This window comes from Hyaena hyaena, unplaced genomic scaffold (genome assembly GCF_003009895.1).
Source record: "Hyaena hyaena isolate Hyena2069 unplaced genomic scaffold, ASM300989v1 scaffold_31, whole genome shotgun sequence".
NCBI lineage: Eukaryota > Metazoa > Chordata > Mammalia > Carnivora > Hyaenidae > Hyaena > Hyaena hyaena.
The window spans coordinates 4,551,082-4,565,992 of record NW_024080664.1 but is presented as its reverse complement, the minus strand read 5'-3'; the positions used below and the strand labels follow the sequence as shown (position 1 = coordinate 4,565,992).

Here is a 14,911-nt window from a genome sequence, read left to right as displayed (position 1 = left end):
CCGGCACTGGGGGGCATGGAGGGCGGGGATGAGGAGGAGGAGGGAGGGAAGGAGAGACAGCACCCCTCCTCCCACCCTCAAGGAGATCACTGCTCTGGTGCTTTTCCTTGGAGGGTAGGGGGGGGGTCCCATTGGCTTCCATTTAAACCCTCTTGTCTGTTGACCGCGGCTTAGAGTTTAAGGAGACCTGCCTCTCCTTGTCCTGAAGAGGGAGGATGTTCCAGTCCAGCGTTTAGAATCAGTCCTCTCGGGGCGCCTGGGGGGCTCAGTCGGTTGAGCATCCGACTTCAGCTCAGGTCATGATCTCACAGTTTGTGGGTTCAAGCCCCACGTCGGGCTCTGTGCTGACAGCTCAGAGCCTGGAGCTGCTTCGGATTCTGTGTCTCCCCCCCCCCCCCCGGTCTGGTAGCCGTCAGCGCCGCGTCTTGTTTCTCAGCCACAGTGACAAAATCCCACAGCAAAACAGATGTGTTCATGGGCACCTGCCGGGGCGCTCAGTCTGACCGGAGCCGCAAGGAGCTGAGGCCCAGCCTCGTCCCACACTTGAGGCTGACTCTGACCGCCTTCAGCACAGTGCCTGGGCCCCCCTTGCATCTCAGGTGCTTTCGGTCTTCCGATCCTTAACTGCCAGGAAATCAGATAAGTCACGGGCGTCTTTCACAGCTGAGAACCCCAGATCCTCAGCCTTAATTAATAACTTGTTAATGTGGAATGAATTACCATCCATTCAAAGATGCAGCCCTCAAGTGCTTGGAGAGAAAATAAAGTGATTTTAAGCGTAGCATCTCCCTTACATGCTTCAGAGGTATTTTCACAAGTGGTGGAAACATCTCCCCGTGTGGTGACACACAGAGCAGACATTGCTGGATGTGCGCATATGAAAATCTAGAAGCAGGGGACAGTGTTGCCTGGCCGGTGACAATTAGTGACATTTATTTAGGAATAGACATGAAATTACGCATTAGCCGTTGTTGGGTGGTGTGCGTAAAGTGACCTGTAATGCTGTAATTAGATGTTAGATATGTCATTGAAGGTATTCAGGAAACACTTGGGGGAGTTGCTTTCTTGGACCAATGGATTCACGCAAAGCAAGTAGAAGGGCCTTGGAGAGTGACCACGGGCCCAGGACCACTCACACGTAGAGCGAGATGCTCCACGGGCCACAGCAAGCCAGTGAGATTACTTTCACGGGGCCGTGACCAGTCTGTGGACCACTGGTCTGCCTCAGAGTTAAAACCTGTGTCTTCGTGTATTTACATTTTTTTAAATAGTTTATCGTCAAGTTGGTTTCCATGTAACACCCAGTGCTCATCCCCACAAGTGCCCTCCTCCATGCCCATCTCCCCCTTCCCCTCCCCCCACCCCCATCAGCCCTCAGTTTGTTCTCAGCATTCAAGAGTCTCTCATGGTTTGCCTCCCTCCCTCTCCACCACTATTTCCCCTTCTTCACCCCACGGTCCTCTGTTAAGTTCCTCCTAATCCTCCTATACGTGCAGACATACAGTGTCTGTCCTTCTCTGCCTGACTTATTTCGCTCAGCATAACACCCTCAAGGTCCATCCATGTTGCTACACATGGCCAGATTTCATGGACCCCAATGTTCACAGCAGCGCTCTCAACAATAGCCTAAGTGTCCATCAACTGACAAATGGATCAAGAAGATGTAGTTCATCTATACAATGGAATACTACACGGCAATGAGAAAGAATGAAATCTGGCCACGTGTATTTACATTTAAAGGCAAGTGCCTGTTGGTGTTGATCCCCAGGCTGTATATTTAGGGCAAAACCAGTGTTTTTTTTACTCTTTGTAACTTTTTTATGTCACGCAGTTCATTGATCTTTTTAACTTTTAATATTCTTATTTTTGAGAGAGACACAGAACGAGAGAGACAGTACAAGCAGGGGAGGGGCAGAGAGAAAGAGAGACACAAAATCCAAAGCAGCTCCAGGCTCTGAGCTGTCAGCACACAGCCCGACAAGTGGCTTAAACTCATGAACCGTGAGATCATCATCAAAGCCAAAGTCGGACACTTAACCCACTGAACCACCCAGGCGCCCCTCATTGATCTTTTATTACTTGATACTTAGAAAAGTTTTAACTAACATTAAAATAGTGTTTATGAAAAAGAGATTTCCTTTCTTGAGAGAAAATCAGAAACGTTTTACTTCTGAAACGAGATTCTTCCTACGTGTATCTGTGAAAGATTTCATAACCCACGATTACCAAAGATGAGAACCTGGCAGACAGGCTGAGCAAGTGAGGTGGGCTGGGTGGGATGGCGGCTCTGCACCCTGGCTGCTACCTTGTCGATTCAGAGAGCTCAGACACCAGCCTACTGCTGCCAGTCTTATTTTTCAAACAATGCCAGCAACCGCAGATTTTTAGAAGAAATCTCCCAAATTCTACTTTAAAAAAAGAAATCCTTGTGTACGAAGCAAAAGTGCATCTATGAGCTCACCCCAGACTCCCGGCCACAGGTCTTTGGATCTGTTGTGACCGTGTGTTCTCGTACATGCGTTCACGTGGCCAGAACTCAGTCATGGAGTTTATCTGTAGTCTAGCAATTGGGACTTGGGTGTGGTTGGGATGAGGAAACCCCCACAGGCGGGAGGGCCCTAAGGCTCAGCTTTCTGAAGAATTCCATACGGCTCTGTTGGGTCTCGCACCAATTCCACAATCAGACACCAGAAGCGCACAGTCTTGCCAGAAGGTTCTTCACCCACCTAGGCCCCAGTTCCATTCCTTGGGGATTCTCTCAGCACCCCAGAGGTGCTCCCCCCGCAGCTTCATATATTGAACTTGTGCTTAAAGTTTCGTCTGACAACGGGGCATCTGGGTGGCTCAGTCGGTTAAGTGCCGACTTCAGCTCAGGTCATGATCTCACGGTTCTTGAGTTCGAGCCCCGTGTGGGGCTCTGTGTCGACAGCTCAGAGCCTGGAGCCTGTTTGGATTCTGTGTCTCCCCCTCTCTCTGCCCCTCTACTGCTTGCTATCTGTCTCTCTCTCTCAAAGATAAATAAACAGTTTTTTAAAAATTTCATCTGACAAACAGCCAGAAGTTTGAAAACCAGCAGACCAGCTGCAGATACATGAGCAGCACCGTAGGTTGGCTTAAGTGCATACGTTTCAAGGAACTCTTCTCCTTCTACAGTGGCTGTTTGGCCTTGAGATGAAGAATTTGTCAACCTAAGAGCAGCTCTTTATCTGATCCCTCCTTTAGAATACCGCACGTGTTCCTGGCAGAGTCCGGACTGACGTGGCTGTGCTGCGCGCACAGGCCCCTGTGGAGTGCTGCCGGCTCAGGGACACGTAGATGCACTCAGAGAACGCCCTCTGCCTTTTCAAGGGAGTGAGTCAGGAGGTGCTGAGGCTGGTTGTGCTGTGGAAGCCACACTCCCGGGAAAACGAACGAGGGAAGGGGCGCACCAGGCTGCGATGTCGTCCCGGCACCATCAGCAGAGACCGTGAACTTGGTGTTTGTTTCTCCAGGTGCTTTGGCCTCGCGTGTGAGGGCTTGTGGGCCGCCGGCACATTGATAATGATGTGTCACAGGCGTGAGTGGGCAGCATGGGGGGAAAGAATCCTCTCCTTGACAGTTTCGCCAAACGGCCGGCGTGTCTGCGGGCGGCCAGGCGCAGGGGGCCTGGCTCAGTGGTGGGGTGGGCCTTCGTGCTGTGCTGTCTTTCCCTTCCCCCTACCATAAAAGTGCTGGCAGTGTTAAAACGGAAGTCCCTGTCTGCTGAGAATTCACATGATGATGGGGGAATGGCTTCGGGGGCCCCAAGGGGGGTGGCTGGTCCCACATGTGGCTCCTGAGTGTAGGTGTATGAGATGAGGGTCCCCAAAGGGAAGAGAAAGCCCAGGGTCAGAAGGCGTGGGCATTAGGACTGGCAGAAATGGCACAGCGACCAGGTAGGCCCAGTGGGGGCAGGGGAGGGGTGCCCGGCAAGCCTCAGGGACAGCCCACCCCAGACGAGCACTCACAGAGGAAGCCTGGATGCACGCCCCTCCCATCATCCGCCTGCTCCCCACCGGTTGCAGCCAGCGGGCAGCCAGAGGATGCAGCCCAAATGGGTGCCCTCCCAGGAGAGCAGGGCAGGGAGGCGGCAGGTGGACCCAGGTGTGGACGTGGGCTGCGGGGGGAAACCTGCACTGCGCTGCCCAGCGGGAGCAGCTCACCAGCTCGGCAGACGCTGCCCCGCCATCACGGATCCGCCGGGGACAGGCACAGCCGGGAAACCGCTGAGGGTGCCCTGGGCATGGAGGTTCCCAGGGAGGAGCGTGTGCTGTCCCCCTCAGTGCCACCCACTCTGACCTGGGCTGCTCCTCCGTGGCTGAGATGCCAGCGCCTGGCCCCGCGTCCCCGGGCTGCCGTGGGGATCCTTCCTGGGTCAGGTGCGGGACCGCTGGCCAACACTGCCATTCAGGCTGTGTGTGTTTCCAGGACGTCAGGGCCTGAGCAAGCATGAAAATCAGGGCCTCGGAGCTAGGAGGGAAGTAAGTGGTTAGACCTGCTCCTGACCCTGCAGCTAGACAGGAGCCCGAGGTGATGGGGAACTCCAGCCCTGCATGTTGCTCCACGTTCGTAGTGACTTCTGGGCACCTGAACTCTAGCCGGGACGCTCAGAATTACCTGAGGATCTTCTGAAATGGCAGGTGCCGGGGCCAGGCTTGGGAGTCTGCATCTCTAACGTGCTCCTGGGCGATGCTGCCGCTGTCAGGCCGAGAACCACGCTTGGGAAGATCTCTGTCCATCTTTTCTTCCATTCCTGATATGTCGCTTTGTGCCTTCTTTTTTCTCCTTCTGGAATCGGGCAGACCTGCCTAGAATACTCTCCCTCATGACATTCCAAATGTGCCCAGTTCAGATAACAGCAGAAAATCAGCATCCTTTCTTAAGGTAGAAGTATACTTTCTTGAAGCAAAATCTTGTGTGTTCCTTGGTCGCGTGTTTGTTACATTGCTTACATAGGCATTTCAGTAGATGATTTTGTGACTTTGCCGTGCTCCGTGGGATTACCATCAGGTCCCTTGTTTGTGGTGGAGAGGCACCAGAATCAGTGAAAACGTGCAGTCTCTCAAGCCCCGCCCCCAGGCCTTCGGAATCAAAATGCAAACATTTTGAAGCCTCTATGTTCATAAAGCTCCCCGGGTAATTCTGGTAATTGGCCAGATTTGGGAACTACTAATCCAGTCCATGTATTTAAAATCCTGTGCCATGGAAACCTTCTATTAAAGCAATTTAGAACTTAATTGGTTCTAAACTAAAATAATCAGGGGAAAGTTGAAAACAAAACAGACCTAATGCCTCTGAAGATCTGCATAATCCGACAAATGACTTCACTCCCAGCAAGGTGTGATCGGCCGGGCTTTAGAGAAAGGCACTTAATCATGTTTTTGAGTCTAAAATGGGCCTGACCAGACAATCATTCATTCTGATGCTGAGCACCTGCCTCATATCATTAACTGTAGGACGGGATCCTTTCCATCACGGGCCCTCGATGCTGTGCGTTTGCTAAGGCTATTTTTCCTCGGCTCAGTGTCTTCAAGGGTAAGCGTAAACTTACCTGGTTTAAGAGAGTCCGCGTCTCCTCCACTGTCACTTTTAGGAGCTTTGATTTGTGCTAATCGTAAAGTATCGTTTCACCGCGAAAAGTCGTTCTGTGGCACCAGGCAGTTGGGTGCCATTTGTGCTCGTTTTCACTTAGGTCGATGTGCTGACACAGCGGGGCTCCCGCAGCGTTCCTCTCGCTGGCCTGCGGGGACTGTGGCCCTTCCCAAAAGCGGGTCTTCCATCTTTACCCCTAGACGTGATGTTGTGTCGGCGTCTTTGTCTAGGACCGCGTTGTGTGGCCGGGTTCCCAGCGCGTCCTCAGGCCCCCTGACACCTGCCCCCCCCCCCTCCCACCTTACTTTCTTCTCATACCGTTTTGCCCGATGCTTCGGTTTTCTGCTTAGGACGACGGCCGCGCTCGGTGCCAGGTGCGCTCATGCTCGAGCACGTAGGCCTCTAGACTAAGTCGTGCTGGCTTCTGGGGTCTGCAGTCCGAGGTGGTGTTCACCTGACTTGTTTATTCCTAGGGAATGTCACTAGCGCGTCTGGGTCTCGGACGGCAAGCGGCGTCAGCCCGGGCCCCTCCAGCAGCCGGCCAGACGGCATGCAGCAGCGCTTCTACTCCGTCTCCAGTGCCGACCAGTGGAGTGAGGCCACGGTCACTGCAAACTCGGCCATCAGCAGTGGTAAGAGAGGGCGCGGCCCCCTCGCGGTCCTCGGTGGTGAGCCAGGGGCTTGGTGCGGCGCCCGGACCACCGTGCGTGCGCTCTGCGCGCATCGCCTCCATCCGGGAGCGGCTGGTCCTTGGTAGAGGAGCCACTCGCACCATCGCACATGTTCCTGTTGGTCGGGGAGGAGCGGATCACACCCCCTCCCGACAGCTTTGGGAAGCGGGCTGCAGGCGGGCGCGCGGCCTCCCCACCGTCACACGCCGGCAGGCGGTGGGGCCGGGAAACAACGCGGGGCTCACATCCCGCTCCCGCTGGCCCACAGGACGTGGCGGGCACCCCACCCCCGGCGCACCGTTTATACTGTGGGGGCGTGTGTGTTTCCTGTTCTCATCAAAGGAAAACGCATAATTCCTTCTCCCTATCACTCTTCCCCAAATTCCTGATGCTCCCTCCAATGTTTGGAGCGTTCCCCTCTCACCCTGCTTTGGGGACGGGGGCACATAAGTGTGGACATCGGGAGCTGTGTCAACGTGTGTGTGCAAACGTGAAGTATGGGCGGCTTCGCTGCACGGCTCTGCCGGTGGCGTTTTGTCTGTGGCCTGTTCACCGGTATTTGACGGAAGTTCCCACTGTTGTATGTCATCTATCAGACAGGGCTTTAAAGTCATTCTAGCTTAATTTGTTCTCATTAAAAGATTCAGCATCAGGTCTTCCCTGTAGACCCAGCAGTCACTGCAGCAGGACGTCTGCTGCAGGTAAACGTAATCCTTATTTCCGGTTACTCAGGCGCCTCCGGCAGACATGGCTGCTTTAAAGGAGGACATCTCCAGACTAGACACAGAGGAGAAACTGAGGCTGTGGAGGGGTGCCAGGGAAGCGTGTGGCTTGTAGGCCCAGGTGAAACGTTGCCCCGGTGCCCGGCCCACGCGCGCCCCAGCGCCCCTTCATCATTTGTCGGAAGAGGCTGGGACAGGTGGCACGTGCCTGTCCCCTCCTCCCCGGGGACTCTTCAGGGCACTCTGCCTTTTGTCTGAACCCCAGCGACGGGGGCTCTTGAGTCACTGAAAACCAGCCACCTACGTCTAGTCCCTTGGAATGTGCCATCCTTGCATTTATAGCTGTCGCCTGCTCAGGGCAGGCCCACCCGGCCTGCGCATCACCCAGCCTGTGCTTCAGAGCGCCCCCCACCCCCCCAGCCAGGTGTCCCTACCTCCAGGAGCCTCTGTCTTACCTGGTGGACGGGTGCTCTTCCCCCGCCCCCTGTCGTCCTTGGGCTCGGAGCACAGGTGTGGTCCATGGCCTCTGTGACTGAATGCCTGCTGTTGTTATCACAGTGACTTGGATTTCCAGGAGGAGCAAGCCGTTCACGTAATTACCGTAGTATCAGATATCTGGAATCCAGTTGGGTTTTTCTGTCAGCATTAACCAGCCAGTTGGGTTTATTCCGTGGCCCGGCCTTTCTGCAGAAGTGTTTCCAGAGCCCAGTGTGCAGTGCCTTGGCCCCACCTTGTCAGGCTTCTAGAGCTTTCCTCCTCTGCATTGTGGGGTTACCAGCACAGCCCGAGCAGAGGGACAGGGTTTAAGTTCTGCCGACGTGCGATGGGAGTTCTGTCTGGGGGGCCGGGGGGGAGGGCGGGGCGTATAAAAGAGCTAAGTTCCTGAGAAAGCCCACCGCCCCCATTTCTGCCTCCCCCCTGCTCAGAATATTTTATAGGAAGGGCATGGGAAGCAGCATATTCATCTAAATCCATTCTGTGCAAACTTTCTCTTGTACAGCTCTCTCCCTCACAGTCCCCGCGTCTCTTCCACGCCACGTCTCTCTGCGCCCGGCTAGGCGCGAGTTCGCAGGGCACACCTCCACCCTGAAGCACGGGTCTGCGGTATTTCCAGACCCTGGGTTTGGTTGGAAGTGTCGTTCTGCGGGAGACGATCACGGTGGTCTGTACACACACATTCGTAAAGTCCCTGTAAGAGACTGAGATCGCCTACCTACGAGCGCTGTCCTTACGTTTACAGAGCGATCTCTCCTGCATTCACGCCCTCGAGTGCCCCTTCTTCCTCCGCGCAGCATGTATGTTAGAGTCTAGGCTCCCCGACGCCACAGAGCCTGAACACGGGAGCTGGGGAGCTCGAGTCGGCCCCCCCTCCGCCCTGCCAGGGGGTCCGGATGGAGAGTTAGGGAGAATGCCCGGGGCTGAATGGTGCAGGTAGTTTTAAGGGTTGATAAGAGTCGTCAAGGAAAACTTCGAGTCAATGAGACCCGAGCAATGCTTTAAAGGACCAGGCGCATGTGTGTGTGTGTGTGCGCCACACCGCGAGAGGAAGTTATTATGAGCATTGAGGCAGTTTGGACAAAGGCTCAGAGAGGAGAAGGGGAAAAGAAACAGAGCGGCAGTGACACAAAGCGTTGGCGGGAATGCGCAGGGCTAACCTGCTCAGACAGGACCAGAAGGCTGGGGAGAGGCCAGCACGGCAAAATTAGTTAGCATCTTAATCGTAAGGCTTAGAGCCGGCGTCACCTTAAACAGTGAAGACCGTGAAAGACAGTAGAGTATCTCCTAGGGATTGGTGGCGCATCACAACCAAGGCTCGGTTGAAAAGGAAAATAACGAGGCTTCGCGTGGGTTATCTCATTCGATATCCGGGGAGTAGATATCTTTGATGGGCGGGGAGACTCTGGTCCGGTACATGCCCCTTGTCCAAAGTCACACCAGCAGAGGACGGGATGAAAACAGGGCTGGCCTGATTCTAGGCCTGAGGGCCACACCAGTGCTCCTGGAGATGGGCCGGGTCCAGCACGCCGTGTGCTCCAAGCCCCCACAGAACGAGGCTGCATGCCGACGTTTGCGAGCCACCGCTCTGGCTAGGAGCGCAGCCACCCAGGCTCCTCCGAGATTTGCCAGGTGGGGGGCGGGGTACCCCAGGGGTACTCGGGTGCACGCAGGAGAACCCTGGGCCCCTACAGCGAGGCTGATGTCGCGGCTTCCTGCTGGTGACCCCGTCCCCGCCTTCCGTGATCTATCAAGTGGCCAGACCCAGAGCAGTTTTTAATGAACGCCAGGGCACGAGATCTGGCAGGCGACTTCAAGAAAATGCATTTACGAATGGCTTTCCAGACCTCGACCTGGGCCTCCACATTCTGTGCCGCGTTGGAAAAGAATCACAGAAGAAACAAACATGATTACGAGCTTTTCTCTCATACGTTGCAGTTGTTACAAATCCCACCCTCTTTTTTTTTTTTTTAATCATTTTATTTCTTTTTTTCCCCCTCGAGTCTCTGGTGTGGATGTCAGAATCAGGAAAGCTTACCTAACTGTGCTAGCAACAGGGACGGGGGAAGGTAAGCAGCCTTTGAATCCAGACGCCCCTGAATTCTCACTGTCATACACTTTTATTATCAAACATGAGAACAACAACATCAGGAGTCAGTTTCTGTCTGCCCCCTCGTCGTCCACGCTAAATTAAGACTTTGGCTCCAGAGAACTTTTCAAAGGCTGACCCTCTATGCACACAGGTACCCCGGGGAGGGGGGGGGGGGGGGGGGAAAGAGTGTAGGCTATAGTGTAGATCTCGGGGGGGGGGGGGGGGGGGGGGGGGGGGGGGGGGGGGGGGGGGGGGGGGGGGGGGGGGGGGGGGGGGGGGGGGGGGGGGGGGGGGGGTCTCTCTCTTCAGCAGCTGTGAGCAACTCCTAATTAGATAGATTACCAAGTAGTGTGCAAAACTACAAAACTGGCGGCTCCGGTTAAATTAAGGGGGTAGGGGGAGGGGGAAGGAGAAGGAGAATCCATTCCGTGAAATGGATTCTCCCACTGCTTTATGACTATTACTGTTGTAAGGTTTTACATTAAGTACCTGAGGTTTAAAATTAAACGTCTAATATAATTTGGCGTTGCTAACATGAGACCCGCGTCTGCCCTTAGAGGAAATCCAGACAGCTCGGTTCAGGGTTTCCGATTGCCGGCTGACGAGCGGGCGAGAAGGACTGGGTCCCTCTCTGGCGGAGCCCCACATGCCGCTCGGCGTAATTTTTTAAATGCAGAAACATATTCATCTTGAGCCTCGGCGTTGGGAAAGGCTGTTCCCGTAGTACATGAAAAATTAATTTTTTTACATTTTTCCTCACTCTCCTAAGTGTTTGACAGAAGTAATTTTTGCAGCAAGAGGGAATAAAAACTGGTAGCTGTAAATTCCTGTCCTAGAAGCTGTTGTGTAGAGATTCTTTATGGACCCAGAATTGATCTACATGTCAGACCCTGTTGTGGTTTAAACTGTTTATCACCGTAACGGCAGCAGTGAGCCTGTGAACACCGACTTATAATCCCGGGTGAAAGAAATGGTTGTTTGCAGTCAATGAAGGGGCAGCTTAGCCATATTGATAGATTCAGAACAATTATCTCCACAGCAACTCTTGGGTGAGAGTTTTCTTGAATCTGATTGGGAGCCAGTAATTTTGGGAGGGATTAATTATTTTCTCTATAGGTTATTTTCTCTACAGTGTTAGCCAAGAGTTCACGTTCTTTTGGGAAGGAGAGGAGGGGGGACCCCGGGGATCGTGTGTAGATACTTGGCTGTCATATCTTGGGGGAGGGGGCCCAGGGGCCATTTGTAGATACTTGGCTGTCATATCTTGCTCCGGGGCAAAATGTGCCTTCAGATGCCTCACACCTGTGCAGGGCCTGGGGAGGCCAGCCTTGGGCCAGGGGCCTCGACAGTTGCTGTTGCCATGGCAGCCATGCACAAACCCCGCCCCCTTTGACTGTCAGGTTGTTCAGATAGCTCCACCCCGCCCCCTAGTTGCTTCATTCCAACAGTTAATCTTTGCTGCCCTGGCCAGGCCATCGCTGTGAATATTGCACTGCTTCAAACAGCTCTCTTCTCTTCAGCCCTCCCTCAGCCTGCCTCCACCTGCTGCCAGACAGCACCGTCAACGCCAGGTATAAACAGCACTCTCACCTCTCACTGCTTTCCACAAAGGGGTGTGTGTGTGTGTGTGTGTGTGTGTGTGTGTACATCTCTCCTTCCAACAGTTGCTCATCTCTCTGCCAGAATCTACTAGAATCTGTTATTGGACCCCTGGTCCTGAACCTGAAGCCTTTGAGTTTTTTGTGACTTTTAAACAGTTTTTCTCATTAGGAACTTTTTTTGGGGGGAGGGGGGGCAGTGGCTATTTTAACACTAGAGGTTAGAAACAAGTATTCAGCTCTGCTTGTGCATCCTGCGCTTCCCTCTGTTTGTCCCACCCCAGGGGGGCTGGCCCTAGAGTGGTCAGGCAGGTCCACGTGTACCCTGACAGAGGGTGCAGTAATGGGGTGCTGTGGTGTTTAGGGTCCATCCATCTGTCCATATTAATTTTTACAGTAGAGCTCTTTTTTCTCTGCTTGGATATTATGCTGACAATTTCGGCGTGTCACCAGCAGGTGGTGGTAGTGTGCCACGACCACTGGGACCAGGAGGCTTAATTTGTAAGAGGATTTTTGTGAGGTTCCAGGGAAGGAGAAGCCCAAGGTGGGGACCGCCTTTGTTGTCAGTGGCCTCTCTGTTCCAGCAGCTTGACGTCCAATGTGCATTTTCTGAGAATCACTAGCTCTGTTTGATGACTGAGGTTCAAAAAGGCGGAGAAGCCCAAGACCACACTCGTAACAATTAACCAAAATTCAAACCCAGGTCTTTCTGATTCTAAAGCGGATGGTTTCCCCCTGTGCTGTTTTATGTGTGTTTTATTTTTTAAAGGGAAACAAATGCTTAATATTTAAACCTTGTATCGTTAGAGTTGTTTATCTTTATAAAGCTTGCTTTTAAAGGAAATAGCGTTTTCCCTTCTCTGGTTTCTCCTGAACTTTTCCCTTTATCATCAGTTCCTCCCGGATCCTGGCTGGCATTCAAAAACCATTCCCTGGGGTTTGTCATCAACCTTCAGCTTCGCACAGTGTTAAAGGGCCCGTGGGCTCTCATCTCTCAAAGCTGGACAGACACCCTGTCTCAGCCGCTGAGGTCTGCTCCCCTCCCTGTGCCGGTTGGCCTAATTAAAGGGATGACCCCAGTTCCCTCTGTGCTCAGAGCCTGCTTTCCTTTCTCTGCATGTGGCCAAGGAGAAAGCAAAAGCTTCCTAGGGTAACTGGCCACAGGGGGTAAAAGGTGTATTTTTTTTCCCTCTCAATCAAAACGTCGTTACTTTGTACTTTATCTCCTTAGTTCCTTCCTGCCAGCTATTTCTAGCAGCAGGTGCTGACCAGAGAAAACACTGCCCCCGATATCAGGATGGGGAGCAGTGGATTTCATGCTTCAAGGCCAGCAGTTCCCACGTTGCTTAGCAAAAAGTCTAGAAACCATTTTAAACAGACCGTAGGGAAGGACACTGTTGCCAAATGCTGCAGTACCTGGACCAAGTCTGGTCCAGTACCTGGACCCTCTGGCCCTCGGTATCTTCATCTAGACCACTGGTTCTCCACCAGGGGTGATTCTGCCCCCCACCCACACCCTGGGGACATTTGGTGATGTCTGGAGACATTTCGAGTTGTCACAGCTCTAGACTGCTAAATACAGCCCACAGGACGGCCCGCCCGCCTCGGAACGTGATCCCACCCTAGATGTTGCTAGTTCCAAGGTTAAGAAACGCTGATCAAGGCACATCTTCGGGTCCGTGACCCCATCCAGCCACCCCTGCTGTGGTCCACCACCAATTACATAATTCTTCCCCAAAGAGAAGGAAGCCTGTTTTCTTGCTTCAGGGAATTCCAGCCGCCAACCCAAGACAGTGCCTCATCCCAGCAGGACTTCGAGCTTGGTCCCAGACTGTCCCCCCAGGCGGAAGACTTGAGGCCAGCCACTGCTGCCGGCGAGGACATTCCCTGGCGTCCAGCAAATGCTCTCTGCTCACCAGTCACGAGGGCTCCATGACATGAAGACCTAGTGCTATCCCCATTTTATGTTTAGTATTTTTCTTAATGTTTATTTTTGAGAGACAGAGACAGAGAGTGACCAGGGGAAGAGCAGAGAGAGAGAGGAAGACACAGGCTCCAGGCTCTGAGCTATCAGCACAGACCCCTACCCGGGGCTTGAACCCACAAACCGTGAGATCATCACCTGAGCCGAAGTCGGATGCTTAACCGACTGAGCCCCGCAGGCGACCCGCGATCCACATTTTAGATGAGGAGGCAGAGAGGCCAGGTATGTAGCAGGTCCTGGCCAGGCTGGATTCTGTCTCGGGCGCCGCACTGACCTCTCAACCACCTGCTCAGCGCCAAGAGGGAGGGAGGGTCCGCAGTGGGGCCGTGCCGGCCTTGGCTGTTGGCAGCTCTGTGTGCTTCCTGCGGGGTCTGTGAGCAGCACAGTGACATGTGTAGGCCTGGTACCCCCGGATTTAGAGGCCACAAGACGGGTGAAGCTAACAGAGTGAAACCAAGAACTTGTGTCCTGAACTCAGGTTTAGCACAGCGGTTGTGCGACGCGGAACGGGGTCCCGACCTCGGTGGGGCTGACTTTGACGCTGCTTGTCCGCCAAGACACCATCGAGACCTGGCTGTGCCCTGAGAGAGTGGGGGCCCTGTGCGCACCTCCCATGCTCACCTCTGCCCAAACCTCCCCAGGCCTGCCGGGACCTGCTGAGGGGCCACGTTTCCAGAAGGCCCCTGGCACACTGGGAGGTGCCCAGAGCAGTGGACGGGGGTGTAGAGAAGAGTCTGAACCCCACATCAGATAGAGAAGACAGGGAGGGATTGGAGAGGGGACCTCTGGGGCGGGGCGGGGGGGAGGGAGGCTCATATCTGGCTGCACATCTTAGACCTGAGTGTGCTTTTTAGAAATCCTAGTTCCTGGGGCCAAGGGCTGGTGATGGGCTTCCGCAGCCTGGGGTGAGCCAGAGCACCAGAATGTTCCCCAGGGGCTTCTCACGTGCAGCCACGGGTGAGGTCCAGCCTGCTGGTGTGGGGGGGAGGGGCGGATAGGGTGTGTGCCTCACGGTCATGATGAGCGACGTGAACCTTACTCTGTAGACATTCTAAGAACAGAACCAGGGGCAGTGACTCGCCGAAGGAGCGTTGTGACAGCGTCAACACAAAGTAGCGTGGAGTAACATGACATCATTTCCGACTTTTCCTTCCTTCCCGCCCTTGACACTCTCCCCCTCCCGTGACGACCCTCTGTGTGCTTTCCCAGGGGACTCGGGGAAGGCATTCGCTCGCTCACCCAGGGTGCAGGGTCTGCTCTGCCTCCCGCCTGCACACGGGGCGGCTGTCCCTGCCCTTGCCCGTGCTGGCCCTTCCGCCTCCGGACCCGCCGCCTCTCCAGTGCAAAGGACCCTGCTCCCACGTTTGTCCCGTCTCCTTCCTGTGCCCCCAGAGGCGGTCAGCCCCCGCCCCGGAGCCTGCAGAGCTGACCTCTCTGCTCCCGGAGCCGCCCGGGCCCTGCAGCTGCAAGGTCTCCTCCCACTTTCTTCTCCGCAAGCTTTCCCGGCGGGGGAGGGGGCAGGTCCACCTTCACCGTCTCTGGTGACCCCCGGCCCCTCTCTCTTTGACCGTCTGGGGCGTCCTGCGTCCAGCCCCTCTCAAACACGTGTGTCCTCCGTGGCCAGACCCTCACCCTGTCGATCCCAGGGCGCCCCCTGGTTCCCTTCACAATCTGCTTGCTTGAAACCTGCTTCTCTCGGCTTCTCCGAGGACATGTTCTCTGCGAGCTCCTGCTCTTTC

General features: G+C 54.6%; 1 protein-coding gene across 4 annotated transcripts in view; it reads left to right on the top strand.

Moving 5' to 3' along the window:
• Nucleotides 1–14,911, top strand: part of AGAP1 (ArfGAP with GTPase domain, ankyrin repeat and PH domain 1) — a 538,356-nt gene that overhangs the window by 374,425 nt on the left and 149,020 nt on the right. For 2 of the 4 annotated variants that reach the window (XM_039228588.1, XM_039228587.1), the window contains one exon: nucleotides 6,084–6,242. The exons of the other annotated variants lie outside the window; for them this stretch is intronic. In XM_039228588.1, the coding sequence (XP_039084519.1) occupies nucleotides 6,084–6,242 (159 nt within the window). The remainder of the gene's footprint in view (nucleotides 1–6,083; nucleotides 6,243–14,911) is intronic. 4 annotated transcript variants of the gene reach the window in all.